The 27329-nt window shown below is 40.3% G+C and overlaps 1 protein-coding gene across 1 annotated transcript in view; it reads left to right on the top strand.

The window, feature by feature from the left end:
- The window catches only part of epha4b (eph receptor A4b), a 110621-nt gene that overhangs the window by 48859 nt on the left and 34433 nt on the right, over positions 1 to 27329 (top strand). The window contains exons 6-10 of the mRNA XM_054739118.2: positions 10985 to 11140; positions 13891 to 14226; positions 14976 to 15088; positions 19727 to 19889; positions 21888 to 21996. Coding sequence (XP_054595093.1) covers positions 10985 to 11140; positions 13891 to 14226; positions 14976 to 15088; positions 19727 to 19889; positions 21888 to 21996 — 877 coding nt within the window. The remainder of the gene's footprint in view (positions 1 to 10984; positions 11141 to 13890; positions 14227 to 14975; positions 15089 to 19726; positions 19890 to 21887; positions 21997 to 27329) is intronic.

Genomic DNA, 27329 nt, shown 5'->3' with positions numbered 1-27329 from the left:
TGTTTTCGCATCTTTGATTACATTACCTAGCTTATTCCATATTTTGACTCCATATATAGAGACACATATTATAATTATTCTGTGCTTAGGTATTGTAAATAATTCATGCCCTTTTAGTTCATATTTACTCTGTCATTTTATAAATCTTCTAAGTAAATTTTTAGGAAGGGTTTTTTGTTTGCATTATACATAAATTTAGAACTATTGTAGTCCACTAGGTCATAGAATTTTAATGTTTTTGTTTTTATGAATAACGGGTTAGATGGATCTCTGTAATTACTCCTTGTAATGATTCTTATAGCTTTTTTTTTGCAATATATAGATATAATTTGTATAAGTTTTATATGTTGTGCCCCAGATTTCTATACAATAGTTCAAATATGGTGCAATAAGTGAATTATATAATAAAAATAGGGAGTTATCATCCAGTGACCATTTTACGCTATGTAGCATTGCCATTGTTTTACTTATTTTAGTTTTCACATTGTTTATATGTGGCTTCCAAGATACATTTTCATCGATTATAACTCCCAAAAATTTTACTTATTTTACTCTTGTAATGTTAATATCATCTATATTTAATAGACTTGTATCATTTGAGTTACTTTTACTAAATATCATGAATCATGATTTGTCAGTGTTTAATGAGAGTTTATTCCCATCAAGCCATAATTTTATTTTTTTCATCTCAGTTTGTACTGTTTCTATCATCTGTTTGATATTGTCTACTGCATAATAAAAGGTAGTGTCATCTACAAATAGAATACATTTTAATATATTTGATATAGAGGCAATATCATTTAAATACATAATAAATTGTTTTGGACCCAGTACTGGCCCTTGTGGTACCCCACAAGTCATATCACATAGATTTGATTTAATGTCATTTATTTGTACATATAGTTTGCTATCATTCAAATAACTTATTAACAATTTTAGAGCCATTGTTTTGAAAGCATATTTACTACGTTTTTTAAGAAGAATTTCATGATCTACTGTATCAAACGCTTTTTTAAGTAAATAAAAATACTTATGATATGGTTCTTTTTGTCAATGGCTTCTGATATTTCTTCTGTAAGTTCCATTAGTGCCATGGAAGTTGAATGATTAGTTCTAAAACCATATTGACTGTTGTTTAATATGTTTTCTTTCATCAAGAATTCCCATAGCCTAGTAATAAATAGTTTTTCTAATATTTTTGAAAATTGCAATAATAAGGATATTGGTCTGTAATTGGAAATAGTGTGTTTTTCACCACTTTTGTATATTGGTATGACTTTTGCTATTTTTATGTTATCTGGAAATGCCCCTGTTGTAAAAGATAAATTACATATGTAAGTGAAGGGATGGATGATATTTTCTATTATATTTTTCATTAATGTTATGTCTAGATCGTTACAGTCAGTAGTTCTTTTATTGATGCATTTATTTACAATGATTCTTATTTCATCGCTAGTTACTGGACTCAGAAGTATACTATTTTTATCACTTGTTATTTTTCCACTGATGTTATAATTAGTTATTTTAGGAATGTTGTTTGCTAAGTTTGGTCCCACATTAGCATGGACGTAATTTGGGGGGGGGGGGGGGGGGGACATGTCCCCCCACTTTTTCCAAGTCAAGTTTTGACCCCTGCACTTTTTACCATCCAAAAAAAAAAAAAAAAAAAAAAAAAAAAAAACGCTATATTAAATTGACACTGGTTGAGCTCTAGGACCAAGCAGAAAACAACCGTTTGGGTTGAAACCTGTTTCCCATTAGAACATACTGTAAAGATACCCTCCCCATGCCCCCCCCCCCCACACACACACACACACACACTTCTAAAGTGAAAATTACGTCCATGCACATTAGTAAAGTAATTGTTACATTTGTTTACTATTGTGCTAGTTTCACTAATTTCAGACTGTCCATTTACTAAGTATTGTGGAGCAGTTTAAGCTGTTTTAATTCTTTTTTACACTATTTAGTATTCCCCAAGTTGATCTGATATTATTTTTATATTTTTTCTAATAAATTGCTATAATAATCCTTTTTTGTTTTCTTATTATCGTAACTAATTTATTCTTGTATTTTTGTACCTTTTTTCTGCTTCACTTGTTCTTTGCTTTAAAAAGCATCTATATAAGGTATTTTTTCTTACAGGCATTCTGCAGCCCTTTTGTCATCCATGGATTGTTCATCCCTTGTCTTTTTGTTTGAATTTTGGTTTTACAGTTTTTATCAAGTTGGTTACACAGTATTCTTAAAAAGGAGTTGTAAGCCATGTTTACATCTTTAACATAAACTGTTTCCCAGTTTAGTTGTTCCAAGTCTATTTTTAGTGCATTTACAGCGTTTTGTGACCTATCCCATATTAGTCTTTGCGTTTTAAGTTTGAAATTTAATCAGATTATTTTTATAGACTGTAAAAATTGGCAGGTGATCACTGATGTCTGTCATTACAATTCCCCTTCTCTCTATTTCCCTTGCAATGTTAGTAAATATATTATCTATTGTAGTTGAACTGTGTGCATTTATTCTTGTTGGTTTGGTTATGAGTGGAAACAGACCCAGTAGATTCATAGAATTCATAAAGTCGTTTGCAGTCTTTGAATTATTTACATTTTCCAGATCAATATTAAAGTCTCCACAGAGAAATATATCCTTGTTGCAGATTCCACTCAACATTTCAGTAATTGTATTTGTAAAAGATTCTACACAGGATCCTGGTGCTCTGTATGTACAACTTATTATTATGTTTTTTGTCTTCTCAGAAATTATTTCTATAGTAATTATTTCCATTACATCATTGATGGCTGTTGACATGTTATAAATAACTTTGCTTTTCAAATTATTACACATATATAGTGCTACACCACCTCTTCTTTTATTTTTCCAATTTAGTAAATACATCCCATAGCCCTCTATTTGTACTTCTTCATTATCACCTTCTTTTAGCCATGTTTCTGTAATTGCAATAATTTGAAATCTTATTTAGTTTTGTGTTAAAAAATCCAAAATTTTGTAATAATTACAACACAAACTTCTACAATTAAAGTGAATGATTGAGAGTGATCCTTTTGATAAAATAGAAACATTTAGTTCTTGATGGCTGTAATATTCACATTACTTATTCATATGCATGCGCATATTATTTTCTAGATACTTTTCAGGGTCATATATTTTGTACTCTAGTTCCTCATTTGTACATGTCACATCCATTTTTTTCCTTTATTTACCTGTATTTCATTTTCATGCTTCTGTAGGTGATTTCACTCTGTTTTACAACCCTCATCCCATATTCAATGATTATTGAATTTTTTCCAGATCCTTCAGATCTTTTATTTTCTTCGCTTGTGACCCTTCTTTTTCTTTGATCCATACATTCCCATTTCTTGTCCATGTTGCTACAATTTTTTTCAGCTTTTTCAAGATTCGTGCCTCTCTAGCTATTGTCCCATTTCTTTTTGTTAAGTGTTCATTTATATATACATTGGTGCCTCTTAGCTTGCTTGCTTGCACCAGTACACTGTTCCTTTGTTTTCTGCTGATGGATTTTACAATAATAGCTGGCTTTGTTTTCTCTGATTTTTTAGGCAATGCGTGACATATAGATATATATGTGCAGAAAGGTAACTACTTGTTGTTCAAGTGTCTCAAGTTCTTTTTCTGAGGCATCTTCTGCTGAGTCATGATACGTCACTGATTTTGCATAGCTTTTGTGTCGGGTTTCCAGTCCCATTATTATCAGATCCTCTCTTCTTGTGTACTGCTCAAGTTCATCAACTCTTTGCTCTAAAGCTGTTATCTTTTAGTCTTTATCAGTCAACAGTACTTTAAGTTCTTTCACCTCCTCCACCTGTCTCAACAATTGATTCTGCTGTGCTGTTATATTTGACAGCTCACCTGACATGAAGTTCAGTGATCGTTTGATCTCCTCCAGACTGTCTTAGCCATGTCTTTGCCTCGTCCTGCAGCTCTTTCTCCAGGCATCCCTGCCACTCAGATAGAGGTTCAATTTGCGTAATCACCGCACCGCAATGTTGTTGGTCCTATCTCAATCGGACCACTCCTGGTTCGGTGCTACTAGACCAGGCTGGTGGAAAAATGCTGGGGTCAGTGTTGCTGTGTGGGGTTGGTGGAACAAGCCGGGTTTGATGTTGCTGGGCCGAGCCGACAGTACCACGCCGGGTTCGGTGCTGTCACAACGAGCCAGTGGAGTCACGCTGGGGTTGGGTCGCAGGGGCAGTAGTCGAAGCAGGGAGGCCCAGACCTCCCTGGGCTAGCTCCACCGGGGGAATCGTAAGGTGTTCCCTGGCCAGACGGGAAGCAGAGTTCCTCCAGCGTATCTTGGGTCTTCCTTTAGGTCTCCTCTCAGTTGGACATGCCCGGAAAACCTCTCCAGGGAAGTGTCCAGGAGGTATCCTAACTACATGCTCGAGCCACCTCAAATGACTCCTTTGGATGTGGAGGAGCAGTGGATCTACTCTGAGCAGCACTGCTATAGAAACCAGTGGCTCTCCCAAGGAGTGGTTGGGGTGGCCATGGCCAACCCTAGAAGATTGCTGGCCACCCCTCTGCCCACACCCAGGGAAGACCGGTGTTCTTTAATATGCCATATTAATGTTTTTAATGAAAATGAATAACGGAGCATTTATTGCATCACTACAGACTAAACCTTCCCGGAGTTACCATGAGGATTAATTTGGAGTGCCACCCCAACATTTTCTTTGGCGCAGTGAAAATTTTCTGGGGGCGCCACTGATAGAAGCAACATAAAAGGAGAATGTAAGAAGTTCCAAAAGGTTGGAAAACTATTAAAGACTTCAACAACGTTTCATTTTTATGCTGTTTGTTTTTGGAGGGGAGGGGTTGTGTGTGTTTTTGTAAAATTGCACATCTTATGAAAGGTTAATGGAAACATTTGCGGAACATAGAAATTGAATCAAAAGAACCCAGTCAGCTCTTGCTTGCAGTGTTTTCCCAAAGGAGGAGGTTGTCTTGTTCCCATCTCAATCAGTGTGCACGGTGACTGAGGGCGTGTCTCGAGAAGCAGCACTATATCATATCTAAGAGCTATCGATTGGCATAAATACACAGACGCTCTCTGGTGACCAGATGAATAATTAATAAGACACTGGATCTGAAGCCCCTCTTTATCTCTGCTGTAGCAAAAAGACACAGTCCAAACACCCCGGTTGTGATGACTGCATTTAAATTCAAAGTTGGCTTCCAGCTTTACAACTCAGTTTTTCTGTTTTCTCCTATGCATGTGTGTGAATATGTAGTTAGACTTCTTGTTCCTTTTTTACATCCGTGGTGAATCATTAATCATAAGGGAACCAAGTCAAGTAACACGTGTCCCATGACACATCCCATGACGAAAGAACAAAAAGGAGGAATTTTGGAGAGAAGGAAAAGCTGAGAGCTTCAGGAAGAAAAAGCTGAGCAGAAATCAGCAGTTTAGGAGAATAAGGCTCCACTGATAGCCAAGCCACCATTCTTAGGGAAAGTTTTGATCAGGCGGTTGTACAGACGCCAGGCCTGGCACGGGGTGCCCTGCCTGTCCTCTAGCACCGGGAGCCTTTGTACCTCTCTGGCTGGACAGCCAGGACTCTCCGGATGCACGGCCCCAAGAGAAAAGCTGCTTTTCCACCATGCTTCTAGAGCCCAGCCAACAGGAACACACACACACACACACACACACACACACACACACACGGTCACCAGCACAGCACACAGGCACCCCATACCTTAGAACCTGACAGAATGAACGGAAGAGAAGAAGCCCTCTGAGAATTCTCAATCCCTTTACTTTTTCTTTCTTGTTCTGTTCTTTCCCCTCTATGTGTGCACACACACTTCTCTCAGTGTTCCCTCAGGTCTTTGGGGAATTGTACCACTGGACCTTGCTCTCCTATGATGAATGATTTGCCTAAAAATACTGTCTGTGTGCAAGCAACACATCCAGGTGGAAGAACTTCCAGCCACACATTACTTTTAGGCCACTTTTCTCTTTCACTATCCCTGGGTTAACAGCAGCTATGGAAATATATGTGTGTGTTTGTATGTGTGTGTGTGTGTGTGTGTGTGTGGGGGGGGGGGGGGGGGGGGGGGGGTTAAATGTGTGTGATAATCCCCAGCTTTTCAGACAGGAGTGACGCGTTGCTTGATTAAATCCATGACCTTCACTGGCAGCACAAGCAATCAGCAGTCGAACACACGCGTTCACACACCTGCTGCATACTTAACACATTCTCGGAGCACGAACATGTAATCAGCACCTGGTGGTGTCTAGTGCATCATTGATCCACACACACACACACACACACACACACACACGCACACACACACACACACACACACACACACACACACACACACACACACATGCGTGCAGGGCATCTATCAAATTGCATTTGAGACACCCTCATTTTACCCACACTGGGCTCTGTTCACTATAATAGCGTTTGCCACAGCTGCAGAGGAGGCTTGCCTGAATGGGAATACCAGGCCTACAAATGTATAAATAAATACATACGTAATCTAGAGTCAGATTACCAGAAGGGAAGTCAGGAATCCCATCTCGTTGCTATGATGCATGAGGGAAATCATTCAAGTCCCTGGTCTATTTCAGCAGGCTGCTTCCATTGAGCGCTATCATGGTTTCCCCTCCTCAGTTTTATGACTCCACATAATGACTAATATGTGTAACAGCAATAGCAAAAGTCATAGTATGTTATTGTGACTGTTACTGGGACTGTGTGTGCATTTTTGTCTCCCAGGTTTATTTAATAACTATAAAACAGTGAAAGGAGCATCTGTGCTGTTGTATTGTGTCGTATTTGAGTGTGTTTCTACCAGCCTTATGTAATAGAATTTCACACAGGCCTAATGTCACGATATATTAAATCAAATACTGCTGCACGGAACATCTCACTGTGCAGAAACTATTTGTGGCATCGTTTTCTGTATTTTTCACATTTTTCTGCAAGTTTTCAGCACAAGCTTAAAGAACCCCTCATGTCCTTTTATGCGCAAATTATGACTATCTATGTCTGGAACTTTATTATTTTCTTTTTTAGACTAGGAAAATAATGGAACATTATATATTTTCATGTACTTCCTGTGCTCAGAGAGACAAAAGTCACACTAGAAGTCATCATGGTGGCTTATGTGCAAGTACACTGTCAGTTCCAAAAATATAGCTGTCCACTGTAGTAAGAAATAAGCTTGTTTCTTGGGATTTTACTATAAAATATTCATGTTAGTGGGGTTGGCAACATTGCCTCGAAATTATATAATTTAAGGAAATTGGTGACTGCCAAGAAAAAAATCCAGCTTGTAGGTAGCGGCGTTTAGTTGTGCAAGCAAGACACATTTTCATATTCTGTTGTGCACAATGACTGTGTGAATCCATCCACCATATCCCATCACTCAATAAGTTATTGCACAGACTAAAGAGCATAAATGTGTTGTTGCATCATATAATTTATGTTGTGATATGAGACCTTATCGTTGGATTTTTGTCGCAGCCCTACAACTCAAAAAAAGATTATTTATCAACAGATCAACAGCTATAAAACAAAGCCTTCCCTCTAGTCATGCAATAACATTAAAGTTATCATATGTATTGCAAAAATGATCCCCACCAACTTAGACTAGTCCAATAGTCACATAAACAATGATCTAACTCTAAAAGTAAAATGCAAAACAGACCATAAACGGAGAATCACACGGCCTGACCCAGCTCCACTTAAAGAATGATTAAACCAGATTAACCATGCCTGTGTGTGAGATGATCTTACCAAGCAAAAATGTAAATATCAATGCTAATCAGATTAAAGGTCAACTTTACAATAAAAATATGTTTAATGATTGTTAATGATTATAATCAGTCAACCTGAGTTCAACATGCAGACGGAACATGAAAATAGTCTCCTACACCTATTTCCTGCATTTGCCTCTGATAGAAAATAGATGGTGAAACTGTAAGATTTGAAAAACTTGACAGCTCTGTGTCACATTCATGGATTCACCCATCTTGAATCACGTCAGGGAAGGCTGTGTTTAGATTAGCATTCAGGAAACAACAAAGAAGGTCTCGACTAGTAGAAGCTAACCGCTAGCAACTTAACATCACAGCAGAACTCCTTCAAGCTTGTGGTATTTGTGGAGATAAAACATTAATGAGGCAGAGCAAACAGAGTGAGAGGCTGCTAGCCAATCAGAGGTGAGATGTCCAAATATCAGGAAGTAAGACTCCAAATCCTGCCATATTCTGCTTCTTTCTCCTCCAGCTGACTCATCCATCCTCAAACAAGTGCATCAAAACAAAACAAGACCTCCTCTGGGACAATCGGATCACAATCTTGTTTTTCTCTGCTCATAATACAAATCACTTGTTCAGAGGAAACCTGTGACAAGAAGAACTGTGAGAAAATGGTGACAGGACGCTGAAGAAGCCCTGCAGAGTTGTTTTGAGACCACAGATTGGATGACTCTCTGCCAAGTATATGAAGAGGACATCAATGCCATGACTGGATGTGTCACTGACTATATAAACTTCTGTGTGGACAACATCATACCCACTAGAACAGTGAGATGATTCACTAATAACAAACCCTGAATCACCAGTGAACTGAAGAATCTGCTAAATGAGAAAAAAAGAGCATTCAAGGAGGGATACATGGAATTATTGAGGAGTACAGAAGCAACTGAAGATCAAGATCAGAGACAGCAAGGAGGCATGCAGGAAGAAGCTGGAGAACAAACTACAGAGGAACAGTATCAGAGATGTCTGGTCAGGCATGAAGAAGATCACAGGCTTCAAGCAGAGGAAGCATTGCACAGATGGCAGCCTGGACACAGCCAATGAACTGAACAAGTTCTTCACTAGGTTCAGTTCAGGAACAAACCCAGCATCTTCCTTGCCTATCCCCAGCCAATCAGACATCCCATCCTCCTCTGATCCAACATTTTCCTGTCACACACCAGCTCTTTTGTCCTGTAATGCAGTCATGGACTCTTTTGGTTCTATGAATCTGTCTTCAACCATGTCAGGAGATGCTGCTGCCCCATTTACCTCCCCCTCCCACCTATCTGTCTCTAGGTCAGGTGAAGAGGCAGCTGGAGAGACTGAACAGGAACAAGGCTGCAGGTCCAACTGGTGTCAGCCCCAGAGTACTGAAGGCCTGTGCAGAGCAGCTCTGTGGGATTCTGCAGCACCTCTTCAACCTCAGCCTGGCCCAGGAGAAGGTTCCAGTCCTGTGGCAGACATCCTGCCTTTTTCCAGTTCCAAAGAAAACTTGCTCATCAGTCAATGGCGACTACAGACCGGTTGCCCTGATATCCCAAATAATGAAGGTCCTGGAGAGACTCCTGTTGGTCCACCTGAATAAGCAAACTAGAACATATCAGGACCCGCTGCAGTTTGCTTATCGCCCTGGAGTTGGAGTTGAAGATGCCATCATCCAGCTGCTTCAACCAATCCACTGTCATCTAGACAAAGCAGGCAGCACTGTGAGGGTCATGTTCTTTGATTTCTCCAGTGCATTTAACACAATCCAGCCTGATGTACTTTGCCAGAAACTCCAGAAGACACAGGTTGAGGCCTCAACTATTGCCTGGATTAAAGACTACCTGACAAACAGACTACAGTTTGTGAGGCTGAAGAACTGCACATCAAACCAGGCGATCAGTAACATTGGAGCACCACAGGGGACTGTACTCTCACCATTCCTTTTCACCCTGTACACCTCAGACTTCCAGTACAAATCAGAGACCTGCCATCTACAGAAATACTCAGATGACTCTGCAGTCGTTGGGTGTATCAGAGATGGACAGGAAGCTGAGTACAGAGAGCTGGTGGAGCGCTTTGCGGTATGGTGTGGAAACAATCATCTGACCTTGAACGTGAACAAAACAAAGGAGATGATTTTAGACTTCAGAAAAAACGGGGTGAAGTCAAACACTGTTTCCATCATGAGAGAAGAAGTAGAGGTGGTTGAGGAACACTAATACCTTGGAGTTCACCTGGACAACAGACTGGACTGGAGAAGGAACAGCGGAGCCGTTTACAAGAAGGGACACAGCAGACTGCACTTCTTGAGGACGCTTAGGTCCTTCAATGTCTGTAGCAAGATGCTGCAGATCTTCTACAAGTCTGTTGTTGAGAGTGTAATCTCTTCAGCCATCGTCTGTTGGGGTAGCAGCATCAGAAGCAGGGACCTGAAAAGGCTCAACAGCCTAATAAGAAAGGCTGGTTCTGTTCTGGGGACGACTGTGGAACCACTGGAGGAGATAATGCAAAGAAGGATTCTCCAGAGAATCAAGAAAATGATGGACAACCCTGAGCATTCTCTTCACAAGACTGTCCGACAACAGAAGAGTGTCTTCAGTCAGAGGCTTCTTCAGTTTCGTTGCAACACTGACCGCTACTGGAGATCCTTCCTGCCAACAGCCATTGTAATATACAACAACTCTTTGATGACTTGATTATTATTATTATTCTGAGCTACTACAGCAATCAATTTCCCCCTGGGATTAATAAAGTAGTTTTGAATTTGAATTTGAATCAGAGCTTGTTTTCCCCAGAATACAACTTACAAGGCATTCATTCCTACTAGAGACCACTGCACACGTATTAATATGAGTAAAGTCCACCTTTAGAGCCCAACAGGCAGAGCAACAATGCTGGTCCAGGAACAGATTTAGGCTAAGTTTCTGCAACACATCAGACATTTTTTATTTGACTAACTTCTCATTAGTCTGGCAGGGAAATACATCTAAAAAGTACGCAGTAAAATGATGAGGGAAAATAAATGCATTGACTGTGGGATTTTTATTAACAAGTTGGTCTTTGCACATGATGTTTGATGTTTTAATTCATCACATGAAGCACTGACATTTTAGCTTCTCTGTTCATTATAGAAATTAAGCTCTAAGCTTGTGAAGTGGGATTTTTGAGCATGCACATCAGTTAATTTTGTTTTTTCTGCAGCATGCAGACCTGGAACCTACAAAGCTTCGGCCACAGATGCCTACTGCACCAAATGTCCTCCTCACAGCTCGTCCCCGCAGGAACAAGCCATCGAGTGCCTGTGTGAGAGAGGCTTCTACCGCGCTGACACCGACCCACGCTCCATGTCATGCACACGTAGGTGACACAAACCCAAGCAAAGGGTTGACTCATTTTAGCCACAGTTATCTAATTGAATCACCTGTTTGCATTCTCTTAACTGATTTGTAATGGACTATCAAAAATAATTATTTTTGTAGTCAATCAGGTTTATAGATGGATAGATAGATAGATAGATAGATAGATAGATAGATAGATAGATAGATAGATAGATAGATAGATAGATAGATAGATAGATAGATGATAGATAGATAGATAGATAGATAGATAGATAGATAGATAGATAGATAGATAGATAGATAGATAGATAGATAGATAGATAGATAGATAGATAGATAGATAGATAGATAGATAGATAGATAGATAGATAGATGATAGATTTTATTAAAGGTAGCGGAGGAGAAGGTAAGCTAAGAGGTGGAAGATGTACTTAAAGACTAGAACGGCATGCTTGAAGGTGGGGAAGGCATGTTGGACATAGCAGGAGAGAAAGAGAATACACACTAGTACTACACACACATGGACGGACACACACACAGACACACACACACACACACACACACACACACATACTCGAGCATAGTCACATATACCCAAACCCATTATCGGGTTATGGTAGATTACACTCATTAATCGTACTAGCAGGTGAGATGTGACAGGTGTTATCAGCTGGAAATGAGTAACGGTTTGTTCAAATGTGCAGGAACACACACACACACACACACACACACACACACACACACGCACGCACGCACGCACACACACACACACACACACACACACACACACACATATATTCCCTCCTGAATGGTAAGGAGCATAATTTTGAAATTTAATGGTGAAAAATGAGAAAATAAGGAGAATATGTGACATAATTAGTCCTGTAGACATGGAAAATGACACTTGAGACCCAGGACAAGAAAGGAACAGTGGGAGGGGAGTAGAGGTGAATCGGCGTCATCTAATCTAAGTATCATAAAGGTGTCATAAAAGGTTGATCGCTAGCAACGATAATGACGGACTGGTAAGTGGTTATGAACGAAGTTGGGGCGGAGAGAAGAAAGAGGCAGAATTAGCATCCTGCCCTTATGGCAGATTTATGACCGACAGCCTCAATTATACCCAGCATGCCCCCCCGTGCAAAGTTGTCCCCCCATTCCATCTATATCTCCATGGGGCTCGATATTGGAAGGACTAATCAAGAAAGTCTCAGGCTCTGCTGGTGGCCACCCGGGGGCTCACTGCTCAGTCTGATCTTGATGAGATGTCATGTAAAACGGTAGTCTGCTGTGAATTTCTCTTATGGCTGAGTTTCTTGCACCACGCTGTGCTGTAAGCAGCCAAAATCAGTGATTTCTACCCTAGTGGGTTTCATGTATCCCTTTAGGATGTGCTGGAATTTTTTCTTTTTGCTTCCACACCTTCAAATCATAAAAATACTTTTTTTTTTGTTTTCAATATGTCCCTGAAAATAAGAATAATTCAGAAGCAGCTCCAAACACCGTGTTTTCTTAGCACTTGTCTAGAGTGAGATGGGAAAAACAAACAGAAACAGGCGTTATTTTTACGTCTGCAAGCTCAAATCTGTAACTTAATGAGTAAACGGCACCCTGGGACATCTGTTTTAATGTGTTGGGTCATTAAAGCACTTCAGAGGGCTCTGAGCACCATGTTGGCCAATAAAATAACTGCAAAGTGTGCTACATTTTGCTCTCCTGCTTACTGTAACAAAACAATTTTTGTGTACACCTCTGCAGAGTGTTGTCACATTATGACACTTGGTCAGGGGACCTTGGGCACCCAGGGTGGTGAAAACTGATGACTGCATCTGTTTTTCCCCTAGAAATATTGAGTTTTTCATGACAGAGAAACATTGAGGAAATGTTTTTTCCCCTCACATTATTTAGCATTTAATTCATTTTCCCTATTTAGCCTTTAGTTTCCCCTGACTTTTAGACATGAAATTAACTTGAAAATAAAAGTCTTGGTCAGTTAGGATTTGGAATATGTTGATAAAATACCCTTTTATTGTTAAATAAATGTTTTTTATATTTAGTTTTTAACAGTGGATAGCAATCAAACCAATAGCAAAGGCAACGAATGCTTGGCTCAAGTGATGCATAAAGAAATAAGAAAATGGAGAAAAGTCATACCTCTGCACAAAAATCTGCTTTTATTGCAACTAAACTCGTGCACAATGCAGACGTCACCATGTTGCACCATGCCTTGCAGATACAGGTTCACACTTATTCAATATCTTTGCAATAAAATCCGATATAGACTGCGTAAACAATCATTTCAATAGTTTTTCCTAACATGTAACCATTAAAAATGGTGCTCCATACAGCTCAGCACTCTTCTCAGCTAAAGGCAAAAGGCTCAAGGCTACACTGAACACTAGATGAATGTGCATTGTGGGTAATGAAGCTTCCACAATGAGTAGGGAATAAAACGAACAGAGAAAAGCTCTAAGCTGATGGTTTTACTGCATTAATTTTACTATTTAGTGTCTACATACTCTTTAAAAGTAAAATGCTTGAGTACACGTGGTCATAAATAGACTAGATGTCAAGTTCAGCATGTTAAAATGTTGCATTCTGGGAATTTAGATTTATTTTTTAGATATTTGTCATTTATAGAACTATGTGCAAAAAAGTAATTTTTGTAACACCAAATCTAGTCCTTAAATTTGTGTTTTTTATGAGCAGGAAGTACATCAGTTTCAAACTGTCTTGTTTTATTAAAGGTATACTTTCCTCTTCCTTCAGGTCCTCCCTCTGCTCCAGAGAACCCCATCTCCACAGTCAACGAAACCTGCGTCACCTTGGAGTGGTCTCCGCCCAGAGACACAGGAGGGAGAGGGGACGTCACCTACAGCCTCCACTGCAGGAAGTGCTCCGGTGACGGCAAAAAGTGCACACCGTGTGGCGGCAGCATCCATTTTGTTCCTAGACAATTTGGTCTGTCATCAGCCAACGTTCTGATCACAGACTTACAGCCAGACTCTAACTACAGCTTCACCATCGAGAGCCAGAGCGGCGTGTCGGACCTGAGTCCAACTCCCAGGGGATCAGTGGTGATAAATGTCACCACTTCGCAGACAGGTGACGACTTTTTTCTTTTCTTGTTACAGATAAGAAAATATCCTGCAGCACAAAATGGATTTTTTTTTACTAGTAGTAGTAACTTTTCAGAGCTGATCAAAGTGTAGCGTGTTACACGAGAGCTTCAATTTTGCTGCTGTGAAGAATTACGCCCAAACCACACAATGAAACCTCTGCAGCTCTGTTCACACACGTGTAATCATATGTGCATCTGTCACCGTGTGGGACCGTGGAACATTTGTGCTGGAGAGGTGTGTGTGTGGATGACTAATGGGCCTCATACGATGGATGTGTGTGAAAGAGCTGGCTGGGGGGGTGGGAGGGTGGGGGGTTGAAAGGGGTGTAGGAGATTTTTAACCTCATCAGGCTCTAAACCCACACACACACACACACACACACACACACGCACGCGCGTGCACGCACACCCATCATCATGTCACCAGAGCAGGTGTGCTAATGTAAAAAAACTGCAGGAAGCCACAGTTCTTTGCCTTTCTACACTGATAGCAGGCAGATCACACACCATTCTTGTGGGTGTTACCATCACACACTCTGCCGAATGCTGCTAACACACGTGTACTGTATGTGACACCCTACAAGCTGTCTCATTAGCAAAACTGCATGCCACGCAACGCAATATGTGTCTCTGAATTAAACAGGTTTAAATATGCTTCTAAAATCTCTTTCTTTACTCCCTTCTGTCTGCTTTCTGCCATAATGTAGCATAATTGTTATTATTATTGCAACAGTGAGCGTGGTGTTGAAGGAGAGGCGGAGCAAGGACAGTGTGACTTTGGCCTGGCATGGTCCCGAGAGACCCAACGGGGCCATTGTGGAGTATGAGGTCATCTATTATGAGAAGGTGAGAGAGACACACACTCACACATTTTTAAAGAGACATGAGAGTCATGAAGGTGAAACTCCAAAAATTAGAACATGGTAAAAAAAAAGTCCATTTATGCCAGTAATACAACCCAGACTCAGAGACATCTAAGGAACCCTTTGCAGGTGTTTTGGATTAATGAGTTTGTTAGAGTGTGACACTTGAAGTCACTGTGGTAAGCCATAATCATCGTAACAAATAAAGGCTTGAAATATCTGGCTTTGCAAGTAATGAGTCTATCTCATATATTGGTTTCATGTTTAGATGAATCACTGACATAAATGAACTCAAGGGTGTCCAATGCTGGTCCCGGAGGGTGGTTATGCAGCACATTTTAGTGGTTTCTCTGCTCTAACACGCTAGATTCAGTGGTTGATTCACATGTGCAGCAGCTCATCAGGCCCTACAGAATCCTGTTATCCTTTATAGAGCATTCATTCAAGTATTTTTAATTTTTAAAATTTCAGCCCCAGGGTGGTGTTGTAGTCCATAATCAAAGTGTATTTCTGTTGTTACAATTTTCCAAAAAAAAAAAAAAAGTATTTTCATGCAGAAAATCAGAGAAAACGAAGTGATCAGATATGGACGTTGGCCCTGTTCTAGTAAAAGAAATCCCAAAATAAATGTTACTTGTAAGTATTAGACACTTTAGAATAATTTAGCCAATTTTGGAACATTATTTCAATGTTCAAAAATACAGAATATATCACAATTATTAAACAATATAGAATATTTGTGTAAAAACAGATAACTGTTGAATATTTTTGAAAAGTTGTTTACTAAAAATATTGTTTCTGATCAAATATAGATTATTAGAATATTTTATATTTGAGGATCTGCCTCAAAGTCATCTTCCTCCTGTTCATCATCATCACTAATGGCGAGATTGGTTGGCACAATAACTGTTCTCCATTTTCCAGAGAAATCTTAGTTTAAAACAGCAAAAATATATGCAATATTATAATTGTTATTATTACTGTTACCATGAATATTACGATTATGTAAAAAAATAAAACTGATTTTACCTAAAAATATCAATAATTTATGTCCAAACATGGCAGATTTGATTTTCATGCTAAGATTTTACCAACTTCATAAAGTTTAACATTTACAACACATATATGCTTATTTAGTACAATGAGTCAGCCTTGTGATGTGAGAGTTTCATAAACCTAGCATTGTTAGTTTTAGAGATCTGACTGTAAACACGAGAGGACACTGAGCAGTTTTCTGGCTCTGCAGATACACAAATATTTGGTGCGTTATATCCCCGCACTGATTGGTGGAAATGGCGCCATGACGCAAACCGTGACTAGCTTGATCTCTGATGATTGTTTGGGTGAAATTCCGTAATTCTGAGAGTTTGTGAAAAGGCACACTGACGTTCCCATTGAAAAATGTACAAACTTCTCGCTGAAAAGTGCAGATGACCTGGCTTTTAACCTGCATGCTACTCATTTATGCATGATGAACTGACATGTAAATCACTCATACTCTATCCGCTCTGATGGGCAGTAGAGTTTTTTGTTTGTTAGCAAGATGTTTTGGTTGCACGTATAAAATATGTGAAATGGTTTGAGGATCAGAATCAATGATGCACTGTTAAAACTAGGGGTGGGAATTGAAAACAGGTTCTTGTTGAGATCTGGTTACCGCTGTTTCAATTCCTAGGTATTGTTAGTCTTTTTTGCAAACAATTCCCTTTTCAATTCCAGTTGGCGCAAATTGCCACACCACACAAATTGGTTATGCAAGCTATGTTGCGTAGCTTACACATTTACTCAGCAGGAAACTTGCAAAGTTGATGTTTCATCAAATGGAGGAAACAAAATGATAAACAAAATGAATGTGCATAACCATTTACCGGATAACTTTAAGAGAATGTTGTGTTTTTGACCCACCCCGGACCAGTGAATGTCAATGGCAGTGGTGTTGTTTGCACATCCTCTCCTGTCAATATCGCAGGTAACTAATCAACTAACACTACCTGTCATGTTAGCGTCATTAGCCTTATATACACACCTCCACACTAGCAGACTCCAGCGACTAAAGTTCGACTTGTGGTGAGATTTTGCCCATTTTGCAAAAGCTAGCAACACTACACCGTACAAGAAGATGACTCCACCCTCACTAGGAGCAAAAAGGATAACATTTGAAAAGATCTTTCCAAAGGATAGCAGGTACAATTGATTGTTTATCATTAGTTAAAATGCAATTAAATGTTTGCCACCTGTTGAACTCCTCAGGAATTGATAAGGAATTATTTTTGACTTTATTTCATTCAAAGAAGAGAAAAACAAGATCAGAATAAAATCAATAAACATAAAATTCCATTCATGTGGAAAAGGAGCAGACAGAAGAAGACATCTTATGAAGCTGTGCCCCCTTTACAAAAATGAAGGCATCATCAGATGTATATTAATTAAGAACTTTCATGCAGTTGAACTAAATCAACCATAAGACAACATAATGTAAAAACGTAATCGACCTATCTCTTTAACAAGCTAATGTTGTGTAAAAAGAAAAATAATACATCTCAATTTCCCTCATAATTTATTGCTGCAGTTATGATCAACCTTTAATTTAATGCATCTTTGAATTTACCACGTGATTTAGAGGCTTTAGTTTCCTTGCTTAAATTGTTCCATAACTGAACTCTTTGGACGTTAATACTGAACTCTTTAACTTTTGTTCTAAATTTTGTTTTTATTGAATGCATCTGTTACTTTTAGATTATAGCTGCTTTCGAACAATGACTGAACATTTATGGGCAAAATATGTTTACAAGCTTTATACATTATTTGCAGTATTTTAAACTCCACCAAATAGTAACATTTAAGCACTTTATATTGAATAAATAAGGGCTTAGAGCGATCATTGTAGCAGTTACTGCTGATGAGTCTTAATTTTTTTCAAACAAACAGTACGTTTTATATGTTGAACCTCAAATATCCACACAACACATCAAATATGATGGAATATGTGTGTTATAGAGTTAGCATGCGATAGACAGAATCTACAACGGCAGTGATATTGATAAAAATGTACGAATTCCCACACTTCAACCTTCTCTTCCTCAGTTTTGGTCTTTACTCTTTTGACATACCGTAATTTCCGGACTTTAGAGCGCACCTCAACATAAGCCGCATCGGGCTAAAAGCCGCAGCTATCTACTGAATTGAAAACGTAGTTTGTCAGTGTTGCTCTCCGTGTTGCTGTCATCATCCCGGGGTGAAGCGGTGAAAACACGCAGCGCTGTTTTACTGTGAAAAAGTCCTCCGGGGCGCTTTCCGTAGCACTCCTTTCCAGCATCCATCCCTTTAAAGCCACGCACCTCATTATAAGCCACATTCAAAGCGTGTGAAAAAGTAGTGGCTTATAGTTCAGAAAATACGGTACATGGCTTATTTTACTCCTACTGCAATCAAGTGATCTTCTCTTTCCAAACTATGAACATTTCTGCCTTTAAACCCAACCATGACTTGGAGATGTCTTCTCCTTGCCCTTTGCATATCCAAATACTCACATGCCCATGGATGTAATTTTTTGGGGGGGGGGGGGGGGGGGGGGGACATGTCCCCCCCACTTTTTTCCAAAGTCAAGTTTGGACCCCTGCACTTTTTACCATCCAAAAACAATATTACGCTATATTAAATTGACACTGGTTGAGCTCTAAGACAAAACGGAAAACAGCCGTTTGTGTTGAAAACTGTTTCCCATTAGAGCATACTGTAAAGACACCCCCCCCCCCCCCCACTTCTAAAGTGAAAATTACGTCCATGCACATGCCATTACTGGTAATTGAGTTTATTACACAAGAGAAAGAAGAAAGACCTTTAAATATATTTTATGTCCACTACAGAAACTCCGTAATGCAATCTGTTCCTTTTTCTCTTGTGCTTTGGGTTAATCCTGAAGGCACCTCTCTAACGACTTGTTCCTCACAAACATGCCACTATCTCCCTGTTTCGTCTGTCTCGTTCCTCACGTCCTCGCTGCTGCTCACATCAAGATAATTACCCACACATCTGTTGAACGAGCCTTGTAAAACACAGCCAAGGTGATGAAATTAAGTCTGTGTCTACGTGTAGGTGTGTGTGTTGGCTCGTATTAACAGGAAAATAGTGTTAATCCGTTTTGTAGAGTGCCTTCCATTAGATAGAGTATCACCTTCTCTGCAGGGAATCAGCTTGCGCACAGACAAACTTAGTCGGGGTTCATCCCTCTAAACACACGCACAGATCCAAGTGCGCACACACCCTGGAGGTAGTTGAGGAGTGAAGCGAAGCCGTAACCAAATAATACCCCAGAGTGTAAAGAGGATAAGATTTGGGACTTGGTAGATGTGTGTGTGTGTAAATGCGACCAAATGGTCCAGTGATGAACAAATAAAAACTTAGTGAGGTATTCTTGGCTCCTCAAGACATCCAAATCAACAAATTAAGGCTTCTATCCAATTCAGCTCTTTTCAATTCTCTCTATCACATTCAATACCCCAGCTCATTGCTCTGCGTAATTTTTGTTTTCCAAAACCAACAATCCCTTTTTCCTACCTAGCTGTCACTATTATCCATTTAGTGTTGTGTTTTCTCCTATTTTTTTATCACGCCACCTCAGAACCAGCGTGATCAGAACTACACGGTTCTGAAGACTCGCTCCAACATGATGACGGTGGACGGGCTGAAGCCGGGGACCACCTACGTGTTCAGGGTGAGGGCTCGGACCGACGGGGGCTACGGCAGCTACGGTGGAGAGATAGAGTTGGAAACCAGCCATGAAGGTAAGATGAAGTTGAGTGGAATACAACTACAGCTGATTCGCTTCTGGAGTCAGCTTGATTCAAGATGGCTGATCTACATGATCAAAATGAAAAAAATAAAAAAAAAGTTACAACTCAATCGGTTTTGCAGTTTTATGTGTCACATCACACACAGAGAGGCTGGAATAGCTACAGCTGTCAGAATATGGTGTCTTATTCATTAGAAACTTTGTAATGAAATGTAAAAAAATATGTAAGATGACAAGAAAACCATCATTTGTTCAATAGCATCCACAAATAAAATAACAGGACTCCATCTTCCGTTGCAGTTCTTGAAAAAACAGCACACGGACATTTTCTTGAGGCACATCAGGCTGTCTGGGTCTGACGAAGGATTCACAATTCAGCTCAATACGATTTGTATAGATGACCTCTTGACCTTTAAGCCCCTACACAGGCTGTAGGTGCATTGTTATGTTTTAATATGTTTTATTCACATTTTTCAGATCATAAAAATATTAATCCCTTCAAAGACATTTAAATCTGTAGGCCATAAAGGACTGAGCAAAAGGTGTCGCTGTCTTTTGTCAGCTGTGGGCCTGAACCTAATTAATATACAGTTTAACTGACTTCACTAGATAGTGAAGTCTCCTTTCATCCAAAAGCTTACTTCAGTTCTGATGTCGGACAGCCTCGCGTGTTGTCATACGTGTATCTGGAGCTGTGTTCAAAGTGTCCTGAAATACTCATCAGGTAGGGAGATAAATCGGTTCGACAAGAACAGAAAAAGAAAAGTATTTTCCAGGATTGGAGATCTTAATTCAAAGAGACAGCTGGAGCTAAATCTAATGGATGGAGGAGGTTTTCTTCCTACAAAGGTCAGCGCAAACTTCCCTTACATTCAGAGCAGAACTCCAGGCTGTTATTTTGAAATCTCTACGAAGATGTTGTTGGAGTTCAGATCACGCTTGTGGTTCTCCTTTGTTGGCTGTCATCCACCTTTAGTATTGCTTCATTATGCGCTCTGGGATTTTCTGCTTCGGACGTTCCTTAATGTGTGCTTCAAAGTGATCATTGATCCTCGGACAGGCAGGGAGAGTGGCAGGTAGGCAGACGTGCAGACCTGCAAAACACAGTCACTGAAAGGCATTAGCCTACAAATCATTCAGCAGTCAATAAAAGTATTTCAGCTTGATTTATGTTCCCGCGTTGCATCAGATATTATGAATCTGATGAATCTTGATGCTGCTGGAGTGTGTCTGGTTTACAGAGCTGTTACTGAGCCTTCAATCAGCAGCTTCACCTCCAAGCTCCGAAGCCGATCGCATCACATGAAGGTTATCTGATCACATCAGAGGTATCGATTGTTAGAGAAAGGTGTGTATGCGTGTATGCCACCACCTACAATAGAAGATCAGTGCCTTTCTGAAGGCTATTAATATAATTCTTCAAGACACCAACGCATACATATTTATATGTGGTGTTCTCACACACTCCCTCACACACCCTCACACACACACTCACACACACGTCAGCCCATGCTTAGCTAAGCCAGATAAATGGGGTATTTGTTATGAGTAATGGCCCGATTGGTGTGGCGTAAAAATCGATGCATCTTTGCAGAAAGTTCTCGGCGGCAGCCTTGTTATGTGCAATGTTAACATATCCATTTGGACAGCGCAGCCGAATGGGAATGGCTTTCACGTCCACTCTTGTAGCCTCACAGGCGATGCGGAGAGGGAGAGAGCTTTTCATCAAGGGCCTTACTTACTATTCCGTCCACCTCTCTTTCTCTCTGGTCTGCTGTTTTCTCCTTCTGTAGTGTCTACCTTTTAAGTATTTTCTACTGCTATCATTTTTCAGGCATTCTCCATTTTTCCCTTGTCTTTTTTTGCTGTCTCAGTTTTTACTTTTTTAATTCCCAGCCTGCAGTTCTTTCCATTATCGCCTAAAGAAAACCTTGTTGACTTATCGGCATCATGCTTTCATTAACAAGCTCCTGATTTTATACCTTTGCAGACATCTTGGCCATTGGAGACCCTAACCAGTCCACCATATTGGTTGTGTCCATTGCGGGGGGAATCGTGCTCCTCATCTTCCTGGTGACCTGCTTTGTTGTCAGTGGAAGGTAAGGTTGTCTCTGTGGTCTAAACCAGTGGCGGTTTTACCATTAGGCATAGGTCGGCGGCCACCTGGGGCCTTTTTATGTTTTTGGGGGGGGCTAGCCCTGATTGCTGGCACTGCTCTGTTAATGCCATAATGGTCTATTCCTTTAAGACGCTCATGCACAAACAGGAAGTGATTGGTAGTCATTTCACTCCAATCCACTTGGTGGCATTAATGTACCAAACTGTTGTTTGCCAAGTGCCATAAGACCACAAATAAGAAGAAAGAGTATAGGAAGCTGAAAAAGAAGAAGAGAGGCGGGAGCATTCATAACAAACTCGAAGCGGTAGTCAAAACATTAAGCATGAAATGGAGTTATCCTAGTGGCTCCAATAAGAGACAGAAGCAGCTTGCTTCAAAAAAGCTTTTATCTTCACTTCCGAAAGTGATGTGGTTTTTCAATGTAAACATCAAAAGGAAGCAGAAAAGGAAAGACAATGGAAAATGTTTAAAGGGAGGAAAACATGGACCAAAAGGGAAAATAGAAGAAGAAGAAAAAACAAAGGCAAAAGCACAGGAGCACTGACAGGAAGAAGAAAGCAGAGCAAATATTGAAGCGCTCAAAGGGAGAGAAAGACAGGAAAAAAAGAGCACGACTAATAAAAAGGGAAAATAACTCGTGTCAGAAGAGGGTAGAGTTTTGCAAATCCAGTTTAAGATAAGGTTGTCGAAAAGTTTGTGTAAGGGGGCCCCATGTCTGTTTTTGCTTTGGGCCCCCAAATTGCTAAATCCGCCACTGGTCTAAACAGTCTGATTTTCCTGCACCCATGTTCTTAATGCTGCAATCAAACATTCTATTATTGTTTTTGTATAGCATGAAAGAAACAAGCTAACTCAGCTGCTATGTTTCATCAATGAATATTTTAGTTGCACAACTAAACTCACTTGAGCCTGTTTGCCACGAAGCTGATTACGTACGATTACATACACAATGGTGGTCTGAAGGGGGTGTGGGGTGGTGTCTGCGAAACTTCTATGGACATAATTTGTTCTTTATCGCAGTTGAAGCCACGCTGCTTACGATTTGTTTGTGAGCCACTCCTGAAGGCAGAAGTATTACCCTGATATGTTGCCATGGTGACATGGATGAATAAAACTCACAAGATTGAATAAAATCAAACTCATCTTGTTTTTTTCTGTACTTGCAACAGCTGCTGTCATGTCAGATCTCACTTTCTAGCCCCTCTTTGACATGTTCAGCATAAAAATTGCTTTTCAAGCAACATTTTTTTACACTCTGTCATAGAGTTGATAAAGGTGCAACATATTTTCCAACACTTTCATTTTATACTTGAGAGAAATGCCCTTTATGGGTTTTAGCAGTAATATTTGATGACGAAAGTTATCATGTGGTGCTGGACGTGTTTTCTTCTTGCAGGCTCAGCTTCAAGTAAACACATCTGGGTGGGGGTGTAGGGTGAAAATTGCAGGTCCAAGCAAAATGGGCTCATAATGGTTGAAATTGCTTTAAGAGTTTCACTGGAGGAATGGATTTTTGTTGTTATGTTTGAACATCATTGTAAAAATGTTGTTTCAGTCAGGCTGTGTGATCCACTTCATCTGCAAACGTTACCAAATGATACCTAAAAGTGTTATAAATGTAGCTTAAAGTAGATATAATGAAGTAATAATATCAAAGATTCACCATAAGCTTGGCTTGCAGCCAGAACTTGCCAGAATTGGAGCGATAGTGAAGCACCCGGCCCGTAACCGCAGGGTTGCAGGTTGGGCAAGACACTTATCCCACCTTGGTCAGACAGGCGATGGCTACATTATAGCTCATCATCACCAGCGTGTGAATGTGTGTTTGCATGGGTGAATGACTGGTTAATTGTAACGTGCTTTGGGCGGTTTGTAAAACCCTAGAAGGTCCTAGTGGGGCAGCAGTAGCTCAGGTGGTAGAGCGGGCTGCCTCATGATCAGAGGGCCATGGGTTCGATTCCAGCTCCCACCAGGGGTATTCTGCTGTTGTGTCCTTGGGCAAGACACTTCACCCAACTGGCGGTGTACCACTAAACAAGCGTTATATAAGTTTGATGATGATGATGATTATTATTATTATTATTATTGTTATTGTTATTATTATTATTATTATTATTATTATTATTATTATTATTATTATTATTATATCAAATTTGAGCCATTTACTATGATTTGACTTGAGTGGCCAATCTGAAACTCTAGAATCTGATTTTCTTTATTGGGTCTGTGAATGCATCATTGCAAAGCATCAATAAAAATGTCTGACTTTTTTCTGATACTTGAACTCACCATTTAGTTAAATTTAGCAGAAACAGGAGCTTGTGGACGTTTTCATGTCTATAATCTAAATTTTAAAGTTTTTGTTCTAAAAATCAGAAATCAATATTTGCCTTCAAACCAGAACCAATGTGTCTCGTTGCTTTTTATGTTCCTGCTAGATTATTTCTGAATAATTTCCAAGTTTTTGGTACCTTTCAGTAGCGCTACAATAACACCACCGACAGAAAAGAGATAAGAGGGTTACTAATAAGCAGAAAACTCATCCTAACGTGTTTATAATCTGGTTTCTCCTCATACATCCCTGAGGGATTACGCATGGGTGTGAAAAAGCAGGGCGTCCATCTCTGACATTTACCAAAGTCTGGTTAAAGATTACGCTACTCCAAGTGCAAGGACTCTTTTTGGTCACTCTCCTTGAAGGTTAGACAGCTGTTAATGCTCTGCTTGATGAAGGCCACAGAACGATGAGGAGGGGAAATAATAAAAACATCAAATGCTGAGAGATGAGAAGACGAAAGGATGAGAGTTACGGGAAGGCTTTTTGGAGAAGAAGAAGAAGAAGAAGAAGAAATGGAGGAGAATGGGAGAATGGGGCTGCCATCACCAAGTGTTTATCCTACATGAGTTCCAGACACCCACATGTTAGAGACCACACACACACACACACACATGCACATACTTATGTACACTCGCTAAAAACATTAGTATTGATTCAGGTGATTGCTTATCAGGCTGAGTGCTCTATTCACTATTGACTCCGTGAGATGTAATCAGCAGAGACTGTTTTGGGTGGCACAAACACACACACACACACACACACACACACACACACACACACACACACACACACACACACACACACACACACACACACACACACACACACACACACACACATCAACATGTTTTTAATCAGATGGGAATTATGGGGTTTGTCCATTGAAATAAATAAATTAGAAAAAACACAACCTGTGAATCATTTTGTGTTATGAACACAAGTGATGACACAAACACAAACTCACACCCATCTAATCAGATTTCACAGGCTGGGGAGGTGTTAACTAGGTTTTACGGAGAGGTCGATGCACCGCCATCAATTTCCAGTCTTCTTCTCCTCCTCTTCCTCTCCGTGTCTCTCCTTCCTCCACGTGGGAGGGAAGCAGTGTTGATTACTGCTTTCTATTAAAGCACATCTGTACATCTGTCAAAGTGTGTGTGTGTGTGTGTGTGTGTGTGTGTGTGTGTGTGTGTGTGTGTGTGTGTGTGTGTGTGTGTGTGTGTGTGTGTGTGTGTGTGTGCGTGCGCAGAGGTGCAGTGTGTTTGTGGCTGGAGAATAAAGCAAGGATCAAAGCTACCTCACAAGAGAAAGGATTTGGGGAGTGAAGTTCTCGAGGGGAGGGGGGAGGAAAGATGGACAGAAGAGAGGTAGAGGAGAGACACAAGTGGAAAATAAACATATTAGAAAGGCAGCGGAGGCAATAGACGGCAGCGCAGAGGTGGGAGAAGGTACATCTGAAGTATAACGGTTCCACTAGAGAGCCGCACTTTCAGATGATGTGAGAGATAGAGGGAAAGAGGCGGAGGCTTGAAGGAGATTGATGGAGAAAGGCGAAGAGCCAGGGGAAAGAAAGCAGAGGTGCAAGAAGCAAGAGATGAAAAGCTAGATTACTGGTGTGTTTGAAAGAGGAGAAGAAAGGTTAAGGAGAGTCCATGGGTGGGCGATTGCACTGTTAGGTGCAACAGAACCGTCATCTTGGAGGATTTTGAGGAACTGGGAGAAAATCTAAAACTAATCTCCTTTTGTGTCTCTTCTCTCCATCTGTTCCATCTTATCTGCCAGTCAGATTCCCTTTTCACTCTCCGCCTCATCCTCTCCCCCGTATTTTTTTTTCCTTTGGCCGACCAGTTTTCATTTCCTGCTTTGTTCTCGAAATTTACATTTGGATGAATGTATCGACGATCTGACATACTCGCTGTAACCAGCTCTCTGTGGACGATGATTAGACTAAAATTGACATTGAGAGCCGGCCAGGTTTTAATTGATCTTCCTCCAGACGATTGTAGACCCCCCCCCCCCCCCCGCCCCCCCAATACTACTCCACAAATGCCAGCTGTTTAAATAATCATTAACAAGGACAAAAGTGCTGTTTTTGTTTTTGTTCTGTTTCAGCTGTTGAGTCCTGATCACACAGACCCAGCCTGATTGGAGGTTTTTATCTCTGTTCTCTATTCTAACAGTCCCATCATAACCCACTGAGGCACACATACGCTGCTCCTGCAGCCAGCTGAACAACTACGCCTCATAAACGGGCTGATTTGCAGGCTATTCTCTGCTCTCCTGTTCTCATTTAATAAAGTGCTGTTGTGCTGTTGTTACCGCGGGAGGGAAAACATGAAAAAACACCCAAAGCTCCTCAGACGCAGCAAGCCGCTGACAAATCACACCAGTTATTGCTGCGTGCATGCCATTATTGCTCAGCTCGCCGGGTTTACATGGGCTAGTGTGTGTTTGGGTGTGAAGTTTGCACTCTTATCCTCCTGAGGTTGCTTTGGCAGGCTGGCAGGTGCAAACGATGGGGAGCTAGCAAGAAACTGGCATAGCCATGGATTCAGCAGATGGCGTTTCACTCAGAAAGCCTTTGGTCCCCACTTTCTCTCACTCCTTGTTAAACATCTTACAGCTCCTGCCTCCCGGCATCTGCACGAATGTTTGGGCCTCAATTTTGTCTGCATTCAAATGATCCTCCAGTCATACAATCATCTTTTTATTTTTTTCAAACCTGCTGCAGGCTTTGTTTTTCTTTGTGTGCCAGATCTCTTTGACATTTTATTTTGATGTTTTTAATGTGGGAGTTTTTGTAAGAAGTCAGGATGAATTTGCTTCATCTGTGTCACGCTTTTTGTTTCAAAGTTGTTGCAGAAAGTATGTTTTGTCTGCAGAAGGTGGTGTCAGAATCAGAAAAATAAAACAATGAAATGCACAAGAAAGATCAATTTTGTAGTTAGAAAATGTGGCAGAAAGCTGGATGATAG

This window comes from Nothobranchius furzeri, chromosome 11 (genome assembly GCF_043380555.1).
Source record: "Nothobranchius furzeri strain GRZ-AD chromosome 11, NfurGRZ-RIMD1, whole genome shotgun sequence".
Lineage (NCBI taxonomy): Eukaryota > Metazoa > Chordata > Actinopteri > Cyprinodontiformes > Nothobranchiidae > Nothobranchius > Nothobranchius furzeri.
This window is presented reverse-complemented; position numbering and strand designations above follow the sequence as displayed.